This window comes from Scardinius erythrophthalmus (genome assembly GCF_964197995.2).
Source record: "Scardinius erythrophthalmus genome assembly, chromosome: 16".
In the NCBI taxonomy this organism is placed as follows: domain Eukaryota; kingdom Metazoa; phylum Chordata; class Actinopteri; order Cypriniformes; family Leuciscidae; genus Scardinius; species Scardinius erythrophthalmus.
The window spans coordinates 19,650,703-19,670,580 of record NC_138236.1 but is presented as its reverse complement, the minus strand read 5'-3'; the positions used below and the strand labels follow the sequence as shown (position 1 = coordinate 19,670,580).

General features: G+C 35.4%; 1 protein-coding gene across 1 annotated transcript in view; it reads right to left on the bottom strand.

Annotated features, from left to right (window-relative positions):
• The window catches only part of atp8b2 (ATPase phospholipid transporting 8B2), a gene marked incomplete at its 5' end in the record, with an annotated part of 44,114 nt that overhangs the window by 2,702 nt on the left and 21,534 nt on the right, over positions 1 to 19,878 (bottom strand). The window contains 21 exons of the mRNA XM_081388102.1: positions 1,369 to 1,869; positions 2,485 to 2,615; positions 3,525 to 3,663; positions 3,839 to 4,084; positions 4,173 to 4,256; positions 4,342 to 4,565; positions 9,209 to 9,392; positions 10,449 to 10,677; positions 10,802 to 10,907; positions 11,013 to 11,124; positions 11,205 to 11,369; positions 12,583 to 12,698; positions 13,710 to 13,898; positions 14,120 to 14,288; positions 14,384 to 14,418; positions 16,220 to 16,428; positions 17,842 to 18,038; positions 18,224 to 18,312; positions 18,386 to 18,544; positions 19,422 to 19,501; positions 19,604 to 19,674. Coding sequence (XP_081244228.1) covers positions 1,369 to 1,869; positions 2,485 to 2,615; positions 3,525 to 3,663; positions 3,839 to 4,084; positions 4,173 to 4,256; positions 4,342 to 4,565; positions 9,209 to 9,392; positions 10,449 to 10,677; positions 10,802 to 10,907; positions 11,013 to 11,124; positions 11,205 to 11,369; positions 12,583 to 12,698; positions 13,710 to 13,898; positions 14,120 to 14,288; positions 14,384 to 14,418; positions 16,220 to 16,428; positions 17,842 to 18,038; positions 18,224 to 18,312; positions 18,386 to 18,544; positions 19,422 to 19,501; positions 19,604 to 19,674 — 3,435 coding nt within the window. The remainder of the gene's footprint in view (positions 1 to 1,368; positions 1,870 to 2,484; positions 2,616 to 3,524; positions 3,664 to 3,838; positions 4,085 to 4,172; positions 4,257 to 4,341; positions 4,566 to 9,208; positions 9,393 to 10,448; positions 10,678 to 10,801; positions 10,908 to 11,012; positions 11,125 to 11,204; positions 11,370 to 12,582; positions 12,699 to 13,709; positions 13,899 to 14,119; positions 14,289 to 14,383; positions 14,419 to 16,219; positions 16,429 to 17,841; positions 18,039 to 18,223; positions 18,313 to 18,385; positions 18,545 to 19,421; positions 19,502 to 19,603; positions 19,675 to 19,878) is intronic.

The window sequence follows — 19,878 nt, the reverse complement described above, 5'->3', positions numbered from 1 at the left end:
CGTATCGTTGGTGGTGTATCGCGGATTTTCGGTTCGGTTCGAATATCGTTACACCCCTAGTAAACATCCACATCACTATGATCAGATGCTTTCTTAACTGTTGTTTTCTCACCAGTCATTTTTGTTGTGTGTCTATTATGTTATTGCAAGGAAAGCGCATCTGTTTTTATATGCAATCACATTACTATTAATTAACTGAAGCTACTTACTAAAACTGTATACCTTCCTACCTAAAACAATGGATCAGGGACATCACAATAACTTAATACTAATTAAAATAGTGTTGTGTACTATTTCAGAAATCATTCAAAATCAAATTTATTTGGCTCTTAAATCAGCCCTTTGCAACCGCAACCATGTACATGGCGTGTCAACAGCTGCTTGGTCCCATCTCTCATAGTCAAGCTAAATATTTTTAGAAGAGAATTTAAAGAAACTCTTCCACAGTGTGAGATATATGTCCAAAGAACAAACATTGCAAAGTAAAGAGAAAAAAAAAAAGAAGTGGAAAATCCAAAACAGCTAGGCTTTCTGATTTTAAATGAGCATTTACATAGTCTACACCACAGCCCTATTAAAGTTAATAATTTGTATATTGTGTATTAATAATCTTTTGTAATACACACACTCTAAAGATTCGGTAAGATTTTTCAATGTTTTTAAAAGAAGTCTCTTATTCTCAACAAGGCTGAATTTATTTTTAAAATAGCAATATTGTGAAATATCATTACAATTTAAAATAACAATTTTTTATATTTTAATATATTTAAAAATGTAATTTATTCCTGTTATAGCAAAGCAGAATTTTCAGCATCTTTACTCCAGTCTTCAGTGTCAAAATGATCATTTCAATGTTTATTTGGTGCTCACAGTTCTTATTATTATCAATGTTGTGCTGCTTAATATGTTGTGATACATTTTTTCGGGATTATTAGATGAATAGAAAGTTCAAAAGTGCAACACTTCTTTTAAATAGAATATTTTTGTAACAATGCAGAAGTCTTTACTGTCACTTTTGATCAATGTCATGCGTCCATGCTGAATAAAACTAGTTTATTTTTTTTTTTAAACAAAATGTTTTACTGACCCCAAACGTACCAAATTATTGAGGAACTCATGACAGTTATAGCTGAGACTACTACAATGTGCAAAAAGTGAGAAATGAAAGTGGTTTTAATAGTTCTGCTTCCTGCTGTTTTCTCCTTGGGGAAATTTACTTTTTTTGTCAATCCACAAAATGTCAGGCGCGCCTAACGAATCAACCTTCTGTCCCGTGTTGAATAATGCCCTATATTTGTGTATGTTGGCCTGCATGTGGTGTATCTGTATACAGTTTGTGCTTGAACTTGTTTTAAGATGTATATTTACCTGCACTGTTCCAGTACTACATCCTCCCATCTCTCTGTCTGCACACCTGAGCACGCTGAGAGCGATATCATCAGGGCTGTGAGTGAGGACGGGTTCATTGAATTGCTGCCCTGCCTCGCCTGCCACTGTGTCCTGACGACCATTTACTGTGGAAAAGGGTGAGGCTTGAGAGGAGGCGGCGCTGTCATCTCCGGTGGGCGGGGTGTTCTGCACACCAGGGCTGTTTGTGTGTTTTTTCCTACGAAGGGTATCGATCCAACTGCTGCTGTGGCGGGAAGCGAAAGAAGCGAGACCCAGTGAACTCAGCCGCATATTTTTTCCCGAAGTGATCAGCTCGCCAAAGCCTTCCTGATGCGCAAACGCATAACCGGAGCGTCGAGATCCACCTCTCCCCAAGCGACCAAGAGCACTGCCACTGGCTACTCCTGAACCGCCCACTCCACGACCCGCACGCCCACCAGGCTTCCGCTTTTTCTGCAGCACAAGCTGAGTGTAGCGCACCTGCAGAAAGAGAGTGAGAATGTAATAAGGGGCGAGGATGAGTGTAGGGGATAACCAGAAACTACAAAATGTCAAACCTACTGATGTGAAACAAATATGATCTATGCTATGAATCAGAATGTACAACAGTCAACCAACCATAACAATCCCACAACCAGAAGTTTTGTTATCCAACAAACTGTTTTTTATTCTTTAGATTTATATTTGTGTTTATGCAAATAGATATAATATGTATATAAAGTAATACTGATATTATTAACATTAATTAACAAGATTATGTCCATAATAATTACTAACATATATCTCTATATTAATATTAACATTAAAAAACACAATTTCACTCGCACTAACACCAATGCAAATAACCACATGCAAAAAAACCACAATCAAAACAATTCACTAGGGATTTACTCAATGATCACATAGAAAATTGAGAATGTTTATTATATATAATCCTTATATTAATCCTTAAAGTATTGTGTAAGACAGATCTTTGTTGTGATATACTAATAATGAATGTTTGGTTGAATATAAACACAAAATGTGGAAACAAAAACAAATTCAAAGATGTCCTAAGATTTAGGCCAGACTAACTAGTCTCACACGCATACTTACGGTATCTGAGAGCTGAGGTTTAAGATCCAGTTTGAGAAAGCGGAACGCAAGCACTGGAGCAATGCAGATGATGGTAGCCAGAGCAATAGTTAACCAAACCACTGGCTGTCCGAGTGTGTTGTGGGCACTTCCTGTGGTAGATTAACACATGGTATGCAAACAAACACAAAATAAGCAACAAATATTTACACCAAATGCACACACACACACATTTTGAACAAGATAAAATACAAACAATATATAATTTATAATTTAAAATCCATGGGTATTTTAAAGACAATATATTTTTTAGTATATTTACTTTTCATTGTATATAATTTTTGTTGTTGTTGTTGTTGTTGTTATATGCATGTTTACATGTTAATTTTTTAGGAAAACTATTTCTTTAAAATAGTTGTATTCGCTATACTACTGTTCAAAAGTCTCTTATGCTTGAAAGGCTGCATTTATTTAATGAAAAATTAAGTAAAAATACAGGGATATTTTTAAATTTTAATATATTTTAAAGTGTAATTTATTCCTGTGATGGTAAAGCTGAGTTTTCAGCATCATCATTACTCCAGTGTCATATGATCCTTCAGAAAACATTCTAATTTGCTGATTTGGTGCTCAAGAAACATGTTTTATTATAAACAATGTTGAAAACAGCTAAATATTTTTGTGGGAACTATGATACTTTTTTCAGGATTCTTTGATAAAGTTCAAAAGAACAGTATTTACTTGATAAGATTTTTAACAAATTTATTAAGAATTAAATTAATTATCACTAATGTGTTCTTGCAGAACAAAAATATAAAAAAAATTCAACAACAACAACAAAAAAATCTTAATGACCACAAACTTGTATGGTAGTGTATCCATAAACATTTCATATAAGACAGTTTGTATAAGAGTAATGAATATACTGTAGAGTCAATGCTATCTGCATTTCCAGATGTATTCGCTGATAAGTTGTACATGATGTGACACATACTGTATAGACGTTATCAAATGTGGGTTTCTGTTCAAGATTTCTGTTGGGCCAAAGAGTGCTGACTCACCAAGGAAATGGAACTGCTTGGGGAAGATGCTGAACAGGACATTGGAGTGCATAGCGAAGAGGATAGAGAAGTAGGTACCCAAAGAGCCCCATATAAAGAAGTGATTTATAGCAGTCCAATAACCAGTGTCTAGAGCAATCTATAAAGAAGTAACAAAAAGCTTGAGCCATTCAAAATAGTTACAAAATGTATTGTCACAGTACACAGCCTTAAACAAACAATAACAAAATGAGAACTGCTAACCAGATATACATTCAGAAGCACTACTTGGGTGTAGATGTTGAATCTTAAACAACTTTACCACATGGACTCACTTGGACGCTGACAACGATGACAAGGGCCGTTGCAGTAGTTACTGCAAAAGTTTGGTAGTCTGCCAGAGGGACTCCATTGCTCTGTGTGGCGTAAGAGAGAACGCCGTATGGAATGAAGAACAGAACCACGGAAGTGTAGATTCCTTGTGCGATACAGATAAAGAACTCTCGTTTGTTAAACAGCAAGTTCAACTGGCCCGGCTCATACAGCTTTGGATACTCTAAACTCCTCTGTTCAGGAACATCCTGAATTAGACAAAGTTTGAGGTGGAAGTGAGTTTCTTATCAAATGCAAACAAAGATGAGTATTTTATATACGTTTTCTTTTTCTTACCTGATCGAAGATGCCCATGGCTAACACCGGCAGGGATGTGTATACGATATTGTAGAGAGTGATGAAGTATTGGTCATAGACAGTCTACATCAAAGAAAACATAGTAAACAGAGGTCATGACATCACCTCATAAATAACTTTTTTTTGAGCCTCAGAATGAATCTCTCACCTGTGCTGAGAACCCACAGAAGAACCCAAACCAGAAGTGCACCATAGTGAAGGCAAAGTTCTTGTAGAAGAAGTAGCAGAGAAAACGGCACATGCGCAGATAGGACCAGCGTCCGTGTACCAGCAAAAGTCGTTGCAGGAAACGGAACTGGGAAAATGAGTAATCGGATGCCAGGACGGCCTGGATCCCCTCCTGACCGCTGATGCCCACGCCAATGTGAGCCGCTACAGAAGGAGAAAAAAAGACAAGTTCAGATAATGCTGTTCAATTTAATATTTGATCTTCCTTGAGGGGTTTGCAGTTGGATTTAGCTGGTAATTCGGGGGTTCAATATAAGCCTGATTTCAATATAAACCTCTTACAGAAAACACCCTTCCGTAAGTAGAAAGGCAGCAATATACAGTGCTATGCATAAGTTTAGACACCCATGCTAAAGTTGACTAAAAAGAGGAATAAGAAATCATCTTTTGGAAATTTAACTTAATGCCTTAATTTAAAAAAATAGGAAAAGTCCAACCTTTAAGGACACCAATTTTCTTTGTGAATGAATAATGTATCATAAATAAATAAATGTTCTTCCTTAAAATACAGGGTGCATAAGTTTGGACACCCCTATGTTAAATTCCCATAGAGGCAGGCAGATTTTTATTTTTAAAGGCCAGTTACTTCATGGATCCAGGATACTATGCATCCTGATAAAGTTCCCTTGGGCTTTGGAATTAAAATAGCCCCACATCATCACAAAGCCTTCACCATACCTAGAGATTGGCATGGAGTACTTTCCATAAGATCATCTCTCAATGAAAATCAAACTAGCTATTAGGCTAACTGAAATAAAACCATGCCAATCTCTAGGTATGGTGAAGGCTATGTGATGATGATGTTCCAGAGGCCAAGGGAACTTTATCAGGATGCATAGTATCCTGGCTCCATGAAGTAACTGGCCTTTAAAAATAAAAATCTGCCTGCCTCTATGGGAATTTAACATAGGGGTGTCCAAACTTATGCACCCTGTATTTTAAGGAAGAATATTTATTTATTTACGATACCTTATTCATTCACAAAGAAAATTGGTGTCCTTAAAGGTTGGATTTTTCCTAATTTTTTAAATTAAGGCATTAAGTTCAGTTTCCAAAAGATGATTTTTTATTCCTCTTTTTAGTCAACTTTAGTATGGGTGTCTAAACTTATGCATAGCACTGTATATACAGTACATACATACACACATACATATACTGTAAGTTCAATGTACTTTAAAAAATATTTGAAAACCATTTGCCTTATTTTTGGAAAGCAAATTTAAAGGGAAAACTGCAGTTAAGTAAGTAATCAGCTAAAAGCAAACTCTTCTTGAGTAAATTAATAAATAAATATCAAGTTAGTTTAATATGTCAGTTTCAGTTAATATACTGTACAATGTTTTCAAGTCTTACTTAATATTTAATAGTTTTATTACTGTATTAATTGTTAAACTGTATTCAATTAACATTGCTAAACTGTTAAATTGTACTTCAAACATCCTAAATACTATTATTCTAAACAATTAAGCCTTGTTTCACAGTCAAAGCTTGGATTAGGCCAGGATTAGGCCTTAGTTCAATTAAGACCTTTAAGTAGCTTTTATAAACGTGCCTTAGGAAAACTTTTTTTTACTTGTGTGCATCTTGAGACAAAACAATGGCACTGACATATTTTAAGATATGCAAGTTGCTTTCAGTTAAAACAGCTCAAACAGGCATTTTAGTCTGGGACTAGATTCAAGCCTTGTCTATGAAACCAGGCACTAATCTTCCATTTTAAGATATGGAGACTTAAATGTATAAATATCCAATTCAATCACATTATGATCGATTCTAACCAACCAGCATTTCAAATCAGTAACAGGCTATTATCTTATTCGTTAACCCTTGTATGGTGTTCGGGTCTGTTGGATCCGTTTTCATTTTTTATCAAAAGAAAAATTATACAATTAATTATTTTTTCAAGCTGAGACTCATTGGCCTTGGCTCATTTTCTGTGAGGAATATATATCAGAACACATTTTTAATGAAAACACACTGTACACCGCCCCTACACATTTATATTACACACAGGATGTTCAGGTCCACTGCTAATAAAAGTGTGGAAATTGCAGGTCCTGTGTACCTTTACTCTGTCCTCCTCCTGTCAGGGCCTGCTGTTAGTGTGTGTATGTTCTTGTATATGGTTTATGAGGACACAAATGTGTATAATGACATGGGTATTACAACGTAAACATGGTTTATGACGACATCTGTGTCCTCATACTAAAACATACTAAATGGTGTTTTTTGAAATTCAAAAAATGCCAAAAGTTTTCTGTGATTGGTAGGTTTAGTGGTAGGGTTAGTGTAGGGGGATAGATTATACAGTTTGTACATTAGAAAAACCATTATGCCTATGGAGAGTGACCGTACACCACATATCCAAGTGAGTGTGTGTGTGTGTATGTGCATGTGTATGTGTGTGTGTGTGTGTGTGGGTGTGTGTATGTGTCTGCATGAGTGTGTGTGTGCGTGCGTGTGAGAGAGAGATTGTGTGTAAGTGTGAAAGAGTGCAAGAGTGAGTTTTGTGCTTCTACTCCTGCCATTCCTACACGAGGTTGCAATTCTTAAATGTGATCCAACAAAGGTAAAGAGAAAATATTGACCATATATGCTGTTTATATTGCTTGTAATTGGGATGAAGTAAACATTTGTTGAGTATTTAACATAACATTTTTGATTGTGTTGAATTAAAAAACCCAAAATGCAGCGGGTCCACCAGACCCACGAACACTGGCTGAGTAACAAAAATATGAACACCACACAAGGGTTAAATGAGTGAAACAATGATTGCTAAAAACATACTGAATATCTCAAGTTATAATGTTAATTCTGACACCCCTACAAATAATTTCCCTCTCCCATGTTTCCGCCCACTTGAGATCCCCTAAGGGTCCCTGGAGACCAGTTTGAAAACCCCTGCTCTTGGGTATATCAGCTCTCTGAGTGTTCAAGTAACACTCCAAATGTTGGATTAAGGCAGATAAACACTAATATATACACTACCTGAATCTCAATTTTACAAAAAACATAGATTTGGGACAGTCCCAAGTGATGTGAATCAGTCTAAATAACATTAAAACTGCAGGGAACATTCATCAAAAGACTGATTGACAATGCGTGAGCTTAGAATTATAAGGTTCTATCTCCACTTTTGGTCGAAATTGAGTTTTTGACATAATCTGATCCATTAGGTGTTTATTAATGCCTGTGTGGTGTTATTTTTGTAAAAAAAAATTTTGTTAGTAGTTATTAACAAAATAAAAAGGTTCCATCTCACAAAACATAAACCGAGTTGCATACTTTGATGCTCAATATCCCAGAACTACCCTAAACGGAGATAGAACCTTATAATTCTAAGCTCACGAATGGTACTAGTGTGAAGAACAAATCTTTTTCATTGACACTTGACTGCTACACACCAGCAGAATCCCCTGAACACAACACACCCAACAGAATCAAACAAACAGAAGATGAAACATTGCAAGAACGTGTCTGTGCGTGTGTACATGTTATTGAGTGGGGACAGCACAGGATGGTGTAAAAAGATTTAGACATAAACCACATCCTCCACATCTCGTTATCCATGTTCACAGCAGCCTTTTGAAATATAGTTGTGACACCGTGAGAGCCCAAGGACAGAGTTCGGAGATGTTTTGCTCAGTCGAGGGAAGTAACACAACCACATACGACAACAACAAACTAAACGAAGGAATGAACGTCACTAATTTGGTTTCTCTGGGGCACCTTTGCATAATCTAAAAAAAGGAACTCAAACACATTAAAAATGTGTTTTTCTAGACCGGTTTGTTCCTTACTAAAAATATTAAATTAGAAACCACACTCTCATGGTTACAAAAATTACCACAAGATGAGATTATGTGGTTTAAAACATACACTGTACTTTACCTGTAATGTACATCATGTATGAGCAAGTGAATGCAATTAAAAAGGAATTTTTTTTTTTTTTTTTATGCAAATTATTTTCAAAATAAATTGAATAAACTCAAGCTCAGATTTATACTGATACTCATTATATTGCAATAATATATACACTACAGTTCTAAAGTTTGAGGTCAGTAAGATTTGTTTTAAAGAAAATGTATACTTTTTTTCAGCAAGGAGGCAATAAATTGATCAAAAATGACAGTCAATATTTTTATTTCTATTTGAAATAAATGCTGTTCTTTCTATTCATCAAATCATCCTGAAAAAAATGTATCATGGTTTCCACAAAAATATTACGCAGCACAACTGTTTTCAATACTGATAATACTATGAAATGTTTCTTGTGCAGCAATTCAGCATATATGAATGATTTCTGAAGGATCATGTGACATGATGCTGAAGTTTCAGCTTTGCTAGCACAGGAACAAATTATATTTTAAATTGTATTAAAATAGAAAATATTTATTTTAAAATCAAATTATTTGTCATAATATAATAATATTACTGTTTTTGATTAAAAAAGCAGCCTTGGTGAGCTGAACTTCTTTAAAAAGATTTAAAGAATCTTACAGACCCCGAACATTTGAACAGTAGTGTATTTAAAGTAATTACAGAATAATAATTACATTATATTATATTATTGAGATTCTGATTTTGACAGTAACAGTAACTATTTCGACATTAATTTGTAATGTATACCGAATATTTTGTTATTTATAGCCTTAACCTAGTAATTTGACTTGGAGAACCCTAATATTTGCACATCAAAAAGAAATCAGCTGTCAGAAAGAAAGAGTCAATGGCCTGACGAAGACTACAAGTGCTGAACATGCCTGCTTGCATCTCTTTTCTCTTACTCTTTATCATGCTGACATCATTGGCTCCATCTCCGATAGCGAGTGTGACGGCCTTCTTATGCCGTTTAACCAGCTCCACCACCAGAGCTTTCTGAAGAGGAGTCACTCTGCAGCAGATCACTGCTCGACAAGCACACGCCGTCTCCAAAAACTCACGCTCCATATCAGCTTCCAATGCATGAGCCTGACCCAGAAAGACAGGGAAATATTTGTTGAAGAAATTCCTTAAAACAGCCAAAGCCGGTTTGCTGGTCCAGCTAAACCAGTAAAACACCAGCTAGGACCATATCTTTTCTATCTGACCTAAAATAAACACCATTTATTAGATTTTTAAAAATGGGATAATTAATATTCTTTCTGAATTAAAGCAGTTTTGTTTTGATAACTAAAACTATTAAGATAGTTTTTTATTAAAATACTAAAATAAAACATAAATATTAGATGAAAAACTTAAACTTAAAAATGTTAGAACAAAAATTTGAAATTTTGCTATAAATTACTAGGATATTGGCTGTTTATTAGTACTTAAAAAACACATATAAATGCCGTATTCTGGATGACCATATTCTATATCCCTTAATCTTACCCAATACCTAAACTTAACAACTACCTTACTTACAATTAAGAAGCAGTAATTACGAGTTTAGTCATAGTTAATAGTAAGAACTGGACCCTAATCTAAAGTGTGACCTGTTGAAGTGCTAAAATGACAGTTAATACTAACACTGGACTAAACCTAAATGAACTCATAACCCTTTAAGTAAACTGAAGAACATGAATGAATCTCCTGTTCAAGGGGGTATTTACACGAAAAGGAACTAAAAACAGAAAACTTTTTATTTGTTTTGGCTGTTCATTTATACGAAAACTGTGTTTTGGATGGCCTGAAAACGCAAACTTTTGAAAACAGCTTTCAATGTGCATTTTTTTTTTGGGAAAACGATACCATTATCATCTCTGTGTAAACTACAAAAACGCTAATTTGTGAAAAAGGTGACGTCATGTGCATGTGTATTGCGTGTTCAGTCTATAGGTCCTTAGTGTTTCTTTACAAAGTGACATCGCCAACTACTGGCCTGGCAGCAGAATACAGCGTTTTTAGTAGTTTTCATGGATTCTTGTGAACGGGAACAATGTTTTGACAATTTTGTTTTTAGTACATCGTTGTCGTGTAAAGGCACCCTAAAACAATCATGGATCATTTCTTCCAACTACATTCCTGAACCTGGCTCCCACCTACCAAGCTGTGTCCACTGATGACGAGGGCAAACTCTCCACTGATTGACTCCAATAACGAGGAGGGCGGAGCCTGAGGAGGGGGGGATTTACTCTCATCAGGCTTCCAGTTAGCAGCAGCACCACCTCCACATCCATTTCCAAAGGCACACGCCCCACCCAATCCCTGAGCTTCAACTTCCTTCCCTCCATCTCTGGTGTGTGCTGACTCCAGCATTCGCGCTCTTGCTTTCCTAAAAAATACACAGAACAAAATAGAATGACAAAATGAAAAAGCCTTCTGTGAAAAAATTGCATCTCTCATATTTCATGGATTGATGGATGGACGGTTCGGGCATCCAAACGTCAGCATTTTACCTCAGTTCTTCGCGTACACTTTGGACAGTGTGTCCATTTACAATAAAGATCTCCGTCATGTCGTCCGTCAGCATCTTACAGGAATAACCAATATTCACTGCAGTCTCTATCACAAAGGAAGAAAAAGACTCATTCAAGTTGTAATTATGTCAAGTAAATGATAACACTTGTGGCCAATCCGCAAGACATTAGAATCCGATAAAGTTCTTACCCTGTTTGTCTCCAGTGAGCACCCAGACCTTGATGTTTGCCAATGAGAGAATGGCAATGGTTTCAGGAACGCCCTCTTGCAGTTTATCTTCTACAGCCGTGGCTCCCAACAACTATAACAAGTATTGATATTAATCACCAAAAAAATAGTATGGAAAACAAAACACAAAAGGAATCGGACACACAAACATACCATCATGTCCTGTTCGATCTCCTCATAGGCAGCAGCCAGCCGGTCGTCCCTGCAGTCTGTGGCCTTATCAGCACCACGGAAACGCTCTGACCACTCCTCCCACTGCTCCTCAGACAGATCCCGATAGGCCACTGCGAGAGTCCGTAAGCCGTCACCTGCATACTCCTACATAAACACACATACACAAACCTCCCACATCAGCTCAAGATGAATGTCACTTTATAATTAAGGTGAATGCATGGTTTTATGTTGTTTTGTTGTGAAAACCATTGGATATATTAGATAAACTATTATCAGCAATTCAAAACTTTTTTTCAACATTTTGACACACACACAATACCTTTCAAATGTCTGGAGTCGATACGATTTTTTTTGGTGTTTTTGATAAAACTTGATCTTTTGCTCACCAAGGCTGCATTTACTTGATCAAAAATACAGTTAAAAATAGTAATATTGTGAATATTATTAAAATATAAAATAATTGTTTTTTTCCCCATTTTTTAAATGTAATTTATTCCTGTGATGGTAAAGCTGAATTTGCAGCATCATTACTCCAGTCTTCAGTGTCACATGATCCTTCAGAAATCATTCTAATATGATCATTTGTTCCTCAAGAAACATTTCTTATTATTATCAATGTTGAAAACAGTTTGAAAACAAATATTTTTATGGAAACCGTGATACATGTTTTTTTTTATTAGTCTTTGACGAATAGAAAGTTGAAAGTACAGCATTTATGATATATACACTTTTCAGCAAGGACACAAAGACCTTTTCAAAGTATTAAAAAAAATCTTACTGACCCTAACCTTTTGAATAATTGTGTAATCTGTTGAATTGATATTCAATTTATTGTAGAAAAATATTATAAATTATATAATTAAAATAATATTATATAGGATTTGTGTGCTTAATTTTACAGCATTATTTTCTCTCTGTTGCAAAAATAGAAACTTTTCAAAAATTACAAATATATATATATATATATATATATATATTGAATATTACGAGAAATATACATTTATAATACTACAAACAAACATATGGTCCCAAACCTGCTAACCCCTACTTAGTGATTGCCTAAATTTAGTTACAATTTCAACCCTGTTACTTGCAACCTCATTTTATTAATTACACATTTATTTTTATTTTTATATTCCAAATGTTGTTTGTTTGCTAGACAAATAACTAAAGCACAACAATAGCTCATATAATGTTAGTAACAGTGCAACTTATAGACTTTCAATACTAAAATATCCACAAGAGGGCTCTGTTGTTTAATTTTAAAGCAAGTAGCAGACAGTTGCTACAAACAGTCAAGGTAACAAAGCGAACAAGAAAACACAAAATAAACAAATACAAAACTGCAAACACTCACGTTGAGATGATCTGAAGTGATATTCATTATTTCATGGTTGCAAGAATGAAGTCTCTCGAAAAGCACAGTGTCTGCCCCCTTACAGTACAGACGAATACGGCCTTCTGGATTTCTCACTGAGACACACACACACACACACATACACATCCACATTGGGTTTCCATGTTTTAATGGCACATAATAATTTTTTTTTACTGTACAAACTGTATATTCTATCCCCTAACCCTCAACCTACCCATCTTCTTTTCAACTTCTTTTCAAATAACATATCTTGAATTTTTCGTACCCATTTGGCAAATAGTTTTTTCTTGTTTTAACAAAATCAAAGGTATATGATTCGTTTTATAATTCATAAATTAAAATATCTTCTTTTTTTTAAGATATTTTGGACTTTGTTTATAAAAAAAAAAAAGATTAACAAAATTGATTAAGAGAAAATTCTGCAGTGCACTCAATAAATCTCTCACTTCTCCATGTAAACATACCAAATGAACATAAATAACAATATGCAAACAAAAATAAAATGCCTGCTGCAATGTAAGCATCACTTACCCAAATGTATGGGCCATAATTCAGCATTGTAAAAGTGTATATGGCACGCGCAACACTTTCTGTATTGAATTTAGCGCAAATGCTCCACTTATTTACGATGCTTGGCAGGGCAGTATTTATGCTGTATCTAGATTTCTCAGTCCCAAGTGAATTTGACTGGCTCTTTCATTCTTGCACAGTCCTAAACCATCTGGCATTACAGCCTAAACAATGTTTAAAAACTGTACACTCTGGAGTTTGCCACAGTTAACTGCACAATAAAGTGTTTATGCACATACTTAGTTATAGTAGAGGCTCAAAAGTTAGTTAAATCTGACAAAACTTCCCTTTTAAATTAATGTTATGTGGCAGCTCTTTAATTTTTGTGATATAATGCATAGTGTGCTTTTTACAAACATACCCAGACAGCAACATAGCGTCTGCCCAGATCCGAGCCACATCTGGTACATGTAGATTCAACGCGTACCAGATGTGGGCCGAATCTGGGCCGACACTGTTGCTGTCTGGGTTGTCAAATTATTTTTGTTATGTAAAATGCAGGAATGTGAGTGCGCGTGTGTGTGTGTTTGTGTTACCTATAACAGACATTCTTTTGCGGATGTTATTGAAGTCCAGGATGGCGAGGAGCGTGTATGTGACCGCTTTGCCGAGCTCTTGTGTGGTGACTGTGCCGGGTGTGCGAGAGCGGAACACAAAGCCAAAGTTACGTGCAGCTGTTACTAACGCCCCTTCATCTGGAGATTGAGCCTTATACACCAACTCTCCTTTAGGAAGTGAAAGACAGAGAGAATAAGCAAGGAGCACATCATGAAGGAGGACAGATAATGAGATATAATAATCATATTACAATCCAGAATGACTTCATCCTAACAATATTAAAGTCAGCAGCTTCCTTATTTAACCTTATTTAAACTCTTCCATTGGATGAAATAACTCCCTGAGTAAGGCAGATAATCGCCCCTTAAAGAATGTTCCGGATGCTTACCCTCGCTCTTCTCCTCGCTCATGACAGTGTGGCAGAGAGACAAGACCCGGAAGAATTCATGCACTGCTGGTTCCCCCACCATCACTGCCTCTAGCAGAGACTGGTCGTAGAAACAGAAGCCCTGGTCTGCTAAAGGGTTCCAAGCACTGAAGTCCAGGGGCTGGACCCTCTGAGAAAAACAGACTATCTTAGCTGTTTCTGTGCAGCAATATTTTAACAATGACAACAACTTAATTCCACTAAGTGAATGTGGATTGCACTGACCTTTTGCTGTGTACCCAGAATATCCATCACCTCACCTGTGAAACAAGAGACAGACTGACATGAGATTTGTTACACAAATCTAATCCAACATAACATATCTGTGTTTGTGACTATTGTAAGGTATTGATTCTGGTTTGTTTTGTCACGTGTAATTTTGCCTGTGTTTGATTTGTATTGGTTTTGCACGTTTTGCCTTGTCTTTTTTCTATGTATAGTTAGTTTCTATGGTGAAGTGTCTGTTTCATTCTATGCACCTGTACCTGATTTTCATTTGATTTGTTTGCTCGTGTATATTAAGCCCTGTGTTTCTTCAATTATTTGTCTGATCTAGCTCATATTTGAAATTGATTCTGTTGAGTTTTTATTCATTATTATTATTATTATTATAATATTTTTTATTGATTGTTAGTTGTTTATTGTAATTTTGTATATTGAATTATTTTATTTTTAATAAAAAAAACTTTTTTTTTAATGTTTGCAAATCTGCAACCCTGTTACTTGCAACACTGCCAAACCATCTTAGTAGAGCTGCATGATTAATCATTAAAAGATGGTGATCTTGATTCAAACACCTATGTGATCTCATTTCTAAATGACAACGATTCATCTGTGTCTATTAAACCTTTGACAAAATCACAACGAAACATTCAAATCTGCTTTTGCGCTGCCGCTCACCCAGAGAGTCATGTGTACAAACCTTCACAAACGGTCTTTCCAAGCACAGTTTTGTTATTTCTGTGTTACAAATATTTATATTATAACAGAAGTACTGGGATAAAAGTGTATAGTTCAGATATAAACACTGATGTCTATGGAAGAGATCAAAATAGAGCAAATCACCTTTTGAATAAAACTTGGATGCTTCAAATAACGATTGTATCGATTATATCGTTACACACCAGTAGATGGCGACAAGTGACTGTATTTGTCATTGAATTATTCATTCAAGAGATTTGTTAAAAAATGCTGATACATCCAGTAATGCAAGTGAAGTATTTAGAAGTGAGTCACTGAATCATTCTTTCAAACTGTTTTTTTAAATAATTAATTCAGATGAATGAAATGTTATAAATTGACAGCAGCAATTACAATTTTGTCAGAACCTCTAGTAAATTACATGTTATTTTGTTTAGTTGTCTGTTCAGAAACATGATCTCTGTTTGAAACAAAAAAATTGATTCTCAGTTCAACCAGAATCATGCAGTGCTACATCTTAACATAGTTTTTATTTGACTGTTTGTTTTGACCGTAATTTATTATTTATTGTTTTATTTTTAATTATTTATATTTTCATTTTCAATAACAAATTATTATTATTATTGTTGCTTCATTCATTTATTGCAATTCTTTTACAAAATATTGGCAATAAAAAAAAAACTTGATTTGTGTGACTTTTGTAATTTTATAGTGATTATAAAAATGTAAATAATTATTAACATATTTAATAATTTTTTTGTTTATAATTACTTTAAAATTAAGTCACACAAGTCAAGTTTTTTGAAAAATTGCCAAAGTTTTGTAAAAGAATTGCAATGAATGAATGAACGAATGAATGTAGTGTAGAAAATAAAGGAGTTCTTGATCTCCTGATGATCAACATTTTTTTGAAGGTTAACCTTTTCCTGGCCACTTGTTTTATTTATTCATTATTTAATTTCATGTCCATTTATTTACTTATTTGGTAAGCAGCTGTGTAAAAGCAAGGTAACACACAGTCAGCCGGTCATCATCATAATATAAACCCCTTGAAGATGATACAAGACTGATACTGTGATAATGACCTGCTGTTTGCACATTATACCTCTGATATAACTGCCAGTATTGTGTGTTCCTCACCATAAGTATGACCGTTGATGGAGCACTTTTTGAAGGTCATGATGTTCTGGGTGAGGGTTCCTGTCTTGTCACTGAAGATGTACTCCACCTGTCCCAGCTCTTCATTTAGTGTGGTGGTCCGGGCCTCTGCTGCAGTGTTACTACGACTGCAGAACATCCTCCGGTCCCAATTAATGAAGTAACTGTGACCCAGACGAATCACCTCCACACTAAGATATTCAGACAGATGGACAGAGAAATAGACGAAGGGTTATCATATCACAATGCAAATGTGGCGTGATTTCCTGTAGAAACACTCAAATGACTACAGACTTCCGACACATGGCAAACTCACACACAAAATTGTACACAGATTTCCTGTTTTACAGACATAGGTTATTTAGAGTGCAGCTGAGACAGACAATAGCATAATAGTCTGCCAGACCATTAAAAGCAAGATTTAATCATATTAATTTGTAGAGGCTTTACAAATCTTTTACTTAAAAATGCACAAACAGACTATGGGTATGTTTGTCATGCCATGGTGCTGTTCAGTGCCACGCTGCAGTTCTTCCTGTATGAGTCTGCACCGGTCAGAGGTGGGTTACATTCACTGGACCACACAGCAGAGTTAGCGCTCATTCAGAGAGCTGGTTCAGAAGGGTTCGGATCAGGACTTTAGTGGTGTTATATGGACTATGTTATACGGGAGGCTGTTGTTATGTTAGAGGGTCTACAGGGTCTATCTCTTACCTTTTAGGAAAAGCCTGAGGAAACATGAAAACAACAACAACAACAAAATCTAAATAAAATAAACAAAATGCATAAAGCATGTATTAAGCATTAAATTAACTGAAGTGAATACAAAAAAAGTCTAGATAAATAGATTAATTAGGCACTTTTTCCTAAATATGATACACTTTGGTGTCTCAAGACTTTTTAAAAAGCAAGAGCAATAGATAAAGTATCATATAACATAAAAATAACCTGGCATGAAAAGTAGTCCTAAATCCCCTGTCACAGAGGTCTTGACCTTAGACTTTTTTTTTTATTATTATTATTTATATACTATTATAGTTTTTTATTAATGTTTTGAATTAGCTTTTGTTATATTTTTTCATTTTAGTTTATTTTTTAGTAATGTTATTATGTTTTTTTATCTAAAATATTACTGTTTAGGTATAACTTATTTGTATTTTTAAGTTTTAGATTTTTTCTTACATTTTAATGCTTCAACTTCAACTTATTTCAGTTAGTTTCAGTTAATTTTCTGTCTAATATTTATATTTTAGTTCAGTAATTTTTTTTTAATAGTTTTAGTTATCGATAATAACTTTTTTATATACTAATAATAATAATAACAAATTTTTAATAACTAGTTTGAACGATGAAAAATGTAATGCTTAGCTCTGTTCATCACTAGAAAATTACAAAAATCACACAAATGTTGACAAACCTCATATAAAATAAAAAGAGAATAAAACAGATTAAATAAATAGCTTAAGCACCACTTTCCACTGACCATTTGTTTAAAAAAAAAATTTGTGTGTGTTTCAGGCCATTTCCGTATTTCCATTTCCAGATTATTCACAACTTTCTCTCTTCATTACATCCTTCATCTCCCACATCATGTTCTCTCTCACCTGACATAGAGAGAGATGGGCACGACTGTGTTGAGGATGATGACATAGGACCAGAAGGACAGGAAGGCTGAGAACAGGAAGTTGTCCACTGGAGGGTCCCAGGGTAGGAAACTTTGGAACAGAGCACCCACTTCTTTCTCCCAAACGGCATTTCCTATGGCCAAGATCACGCCCATACACACAAGGAACCCAAAAATCTGAGCAGGGGAAAATTATATACATGGAAACTGGATTAATTATCAAATCTTGAGTGTGCCTATTTATTTACACTCAAACATTAATTTGCAGAGTATGTGCTGTCTACAAATTTTGGTCCTCAAATCTCTACACATTCAGCAGAGGTTTGTAGGAGAGTGTGTGTTTGTAAACAGTTTCTTCTCACCCAGAGCACCAGTGTATTCATCAATCTGTCTATACTGGTCCGCTTGAACTTAGTCCGTCCGCTGTTCTGCATCAGCTTGGTGTCAGGACCTGAGATGTAACATTATGACAGGTTAAAACGAAAAATAATCACACACACATTCACACAGACAGACACACACACCTGCGAATATAACGAGGCCATAGCAGCTCTCCGTGTTGCGCAGTACGCAGCCTCGGAGCAGCATGTTCTGGTTGCTGAGGGGGTATTTACAGTCTTTCCAATACAGAGTCCCACAGAAACGATCGAGCTTGTTGTTGGGAGGCTCACACACCACTTCTCCTGCAGATACACACAGAGCGAGAAGGATAAGAAAAATGAGGTCACGCATAAGGAAAATATTGAAATTTTATGTAATATGTGTCATGACCAACTGTTCAGCATCCTGGACCTTGGTACTATTGTGAGCTTTGTAATTTTTTGTTGTTCTTTAAAAACAGGAAGCGTGGGTGGTCTGTGCTGACACAGGTTTGATGGCGTGAGTGTGAGTGTGAGTGTGTGTGAGTGTGTGTGTGTAGCAGAAAACTGTACAGGGTGTTAAAGAAGCATTGCTGAGAATCTGTCCACCACATCACAACACACTTTGACTCAGTCTATCTTTCCTCCCTCTCTCTTTTTCCAGTACACCAACTCGCAGTGAGGGAAAACAGTTGCGTAATCTTTGCATTTTTTTCCACATTTATAATTTATTTTATTTTATTACACAATTTTTATTTTATTTTTCATGGTAAGCAATTCATCAAATGATGGTGCAGTGGTACTATAGTAACGTTTGCCCAATCACTGCAGTCTGCTGCATCTGACACAATCGAGCTTGAACCATTCAGCACAGATTTGGATGAGTATGTGCTGTTACCTGATTTGCATAATTCCTTTAGTAAATCTGTGCTAATACAACACAGGCAGTACATGCAAATTAACAGTATCAGTGAGAGCGGTTCATACTGGAATACCCCCTCTGAAAATGCAATTCCTTTTATTGCCTTTCTATTCTTGTTCCATGCACTTCTGCAAATCTGAAACATACTGTACACAAACATATTCTCTCTTTATCAGTTCACAAGATTGCTCATCTCTCTCTTTCTCTTACTAATTCTTTCCCATTTCCACTCTCACTAACTTTCACATCTTGGAGCGCATTCAATACCAAATGACATACCATCAAACTGGGCCAGGTTATTAGGATATCCTAGCTCTGAGGTAACAGACAGAGACTGGCGCACCTTCATGTTCGTCTCACTGTGGCAGATAAAGAAAGACATTAATAAAAAAGACTGTATTGAGCTGCACTGAAAATCATGAAATCTAAAGGACAAATTCAAGAAATAAACACAGTCTTACCCATCTAGTTCAGCAGTTTCAATGTAACAGAGGCCATGTGGTTCACTGCTGGACAACAGGAGCAGGTCAGCCTGCAACACATATGCAGTATACAGCAGGGTTATCATAGTTAGCTAAAACTATTAAAACATTTTTAACAATGGATTTAAGTTATTCCATTTAGTAGCCAAACACACAACATTTAAAATTTTCATTTTGTTGAATTTGAAACACTAAAATTACTAACTGGAAAGAAAACAAATACAAATGAATTAACCTAAATACCAATATTTAAG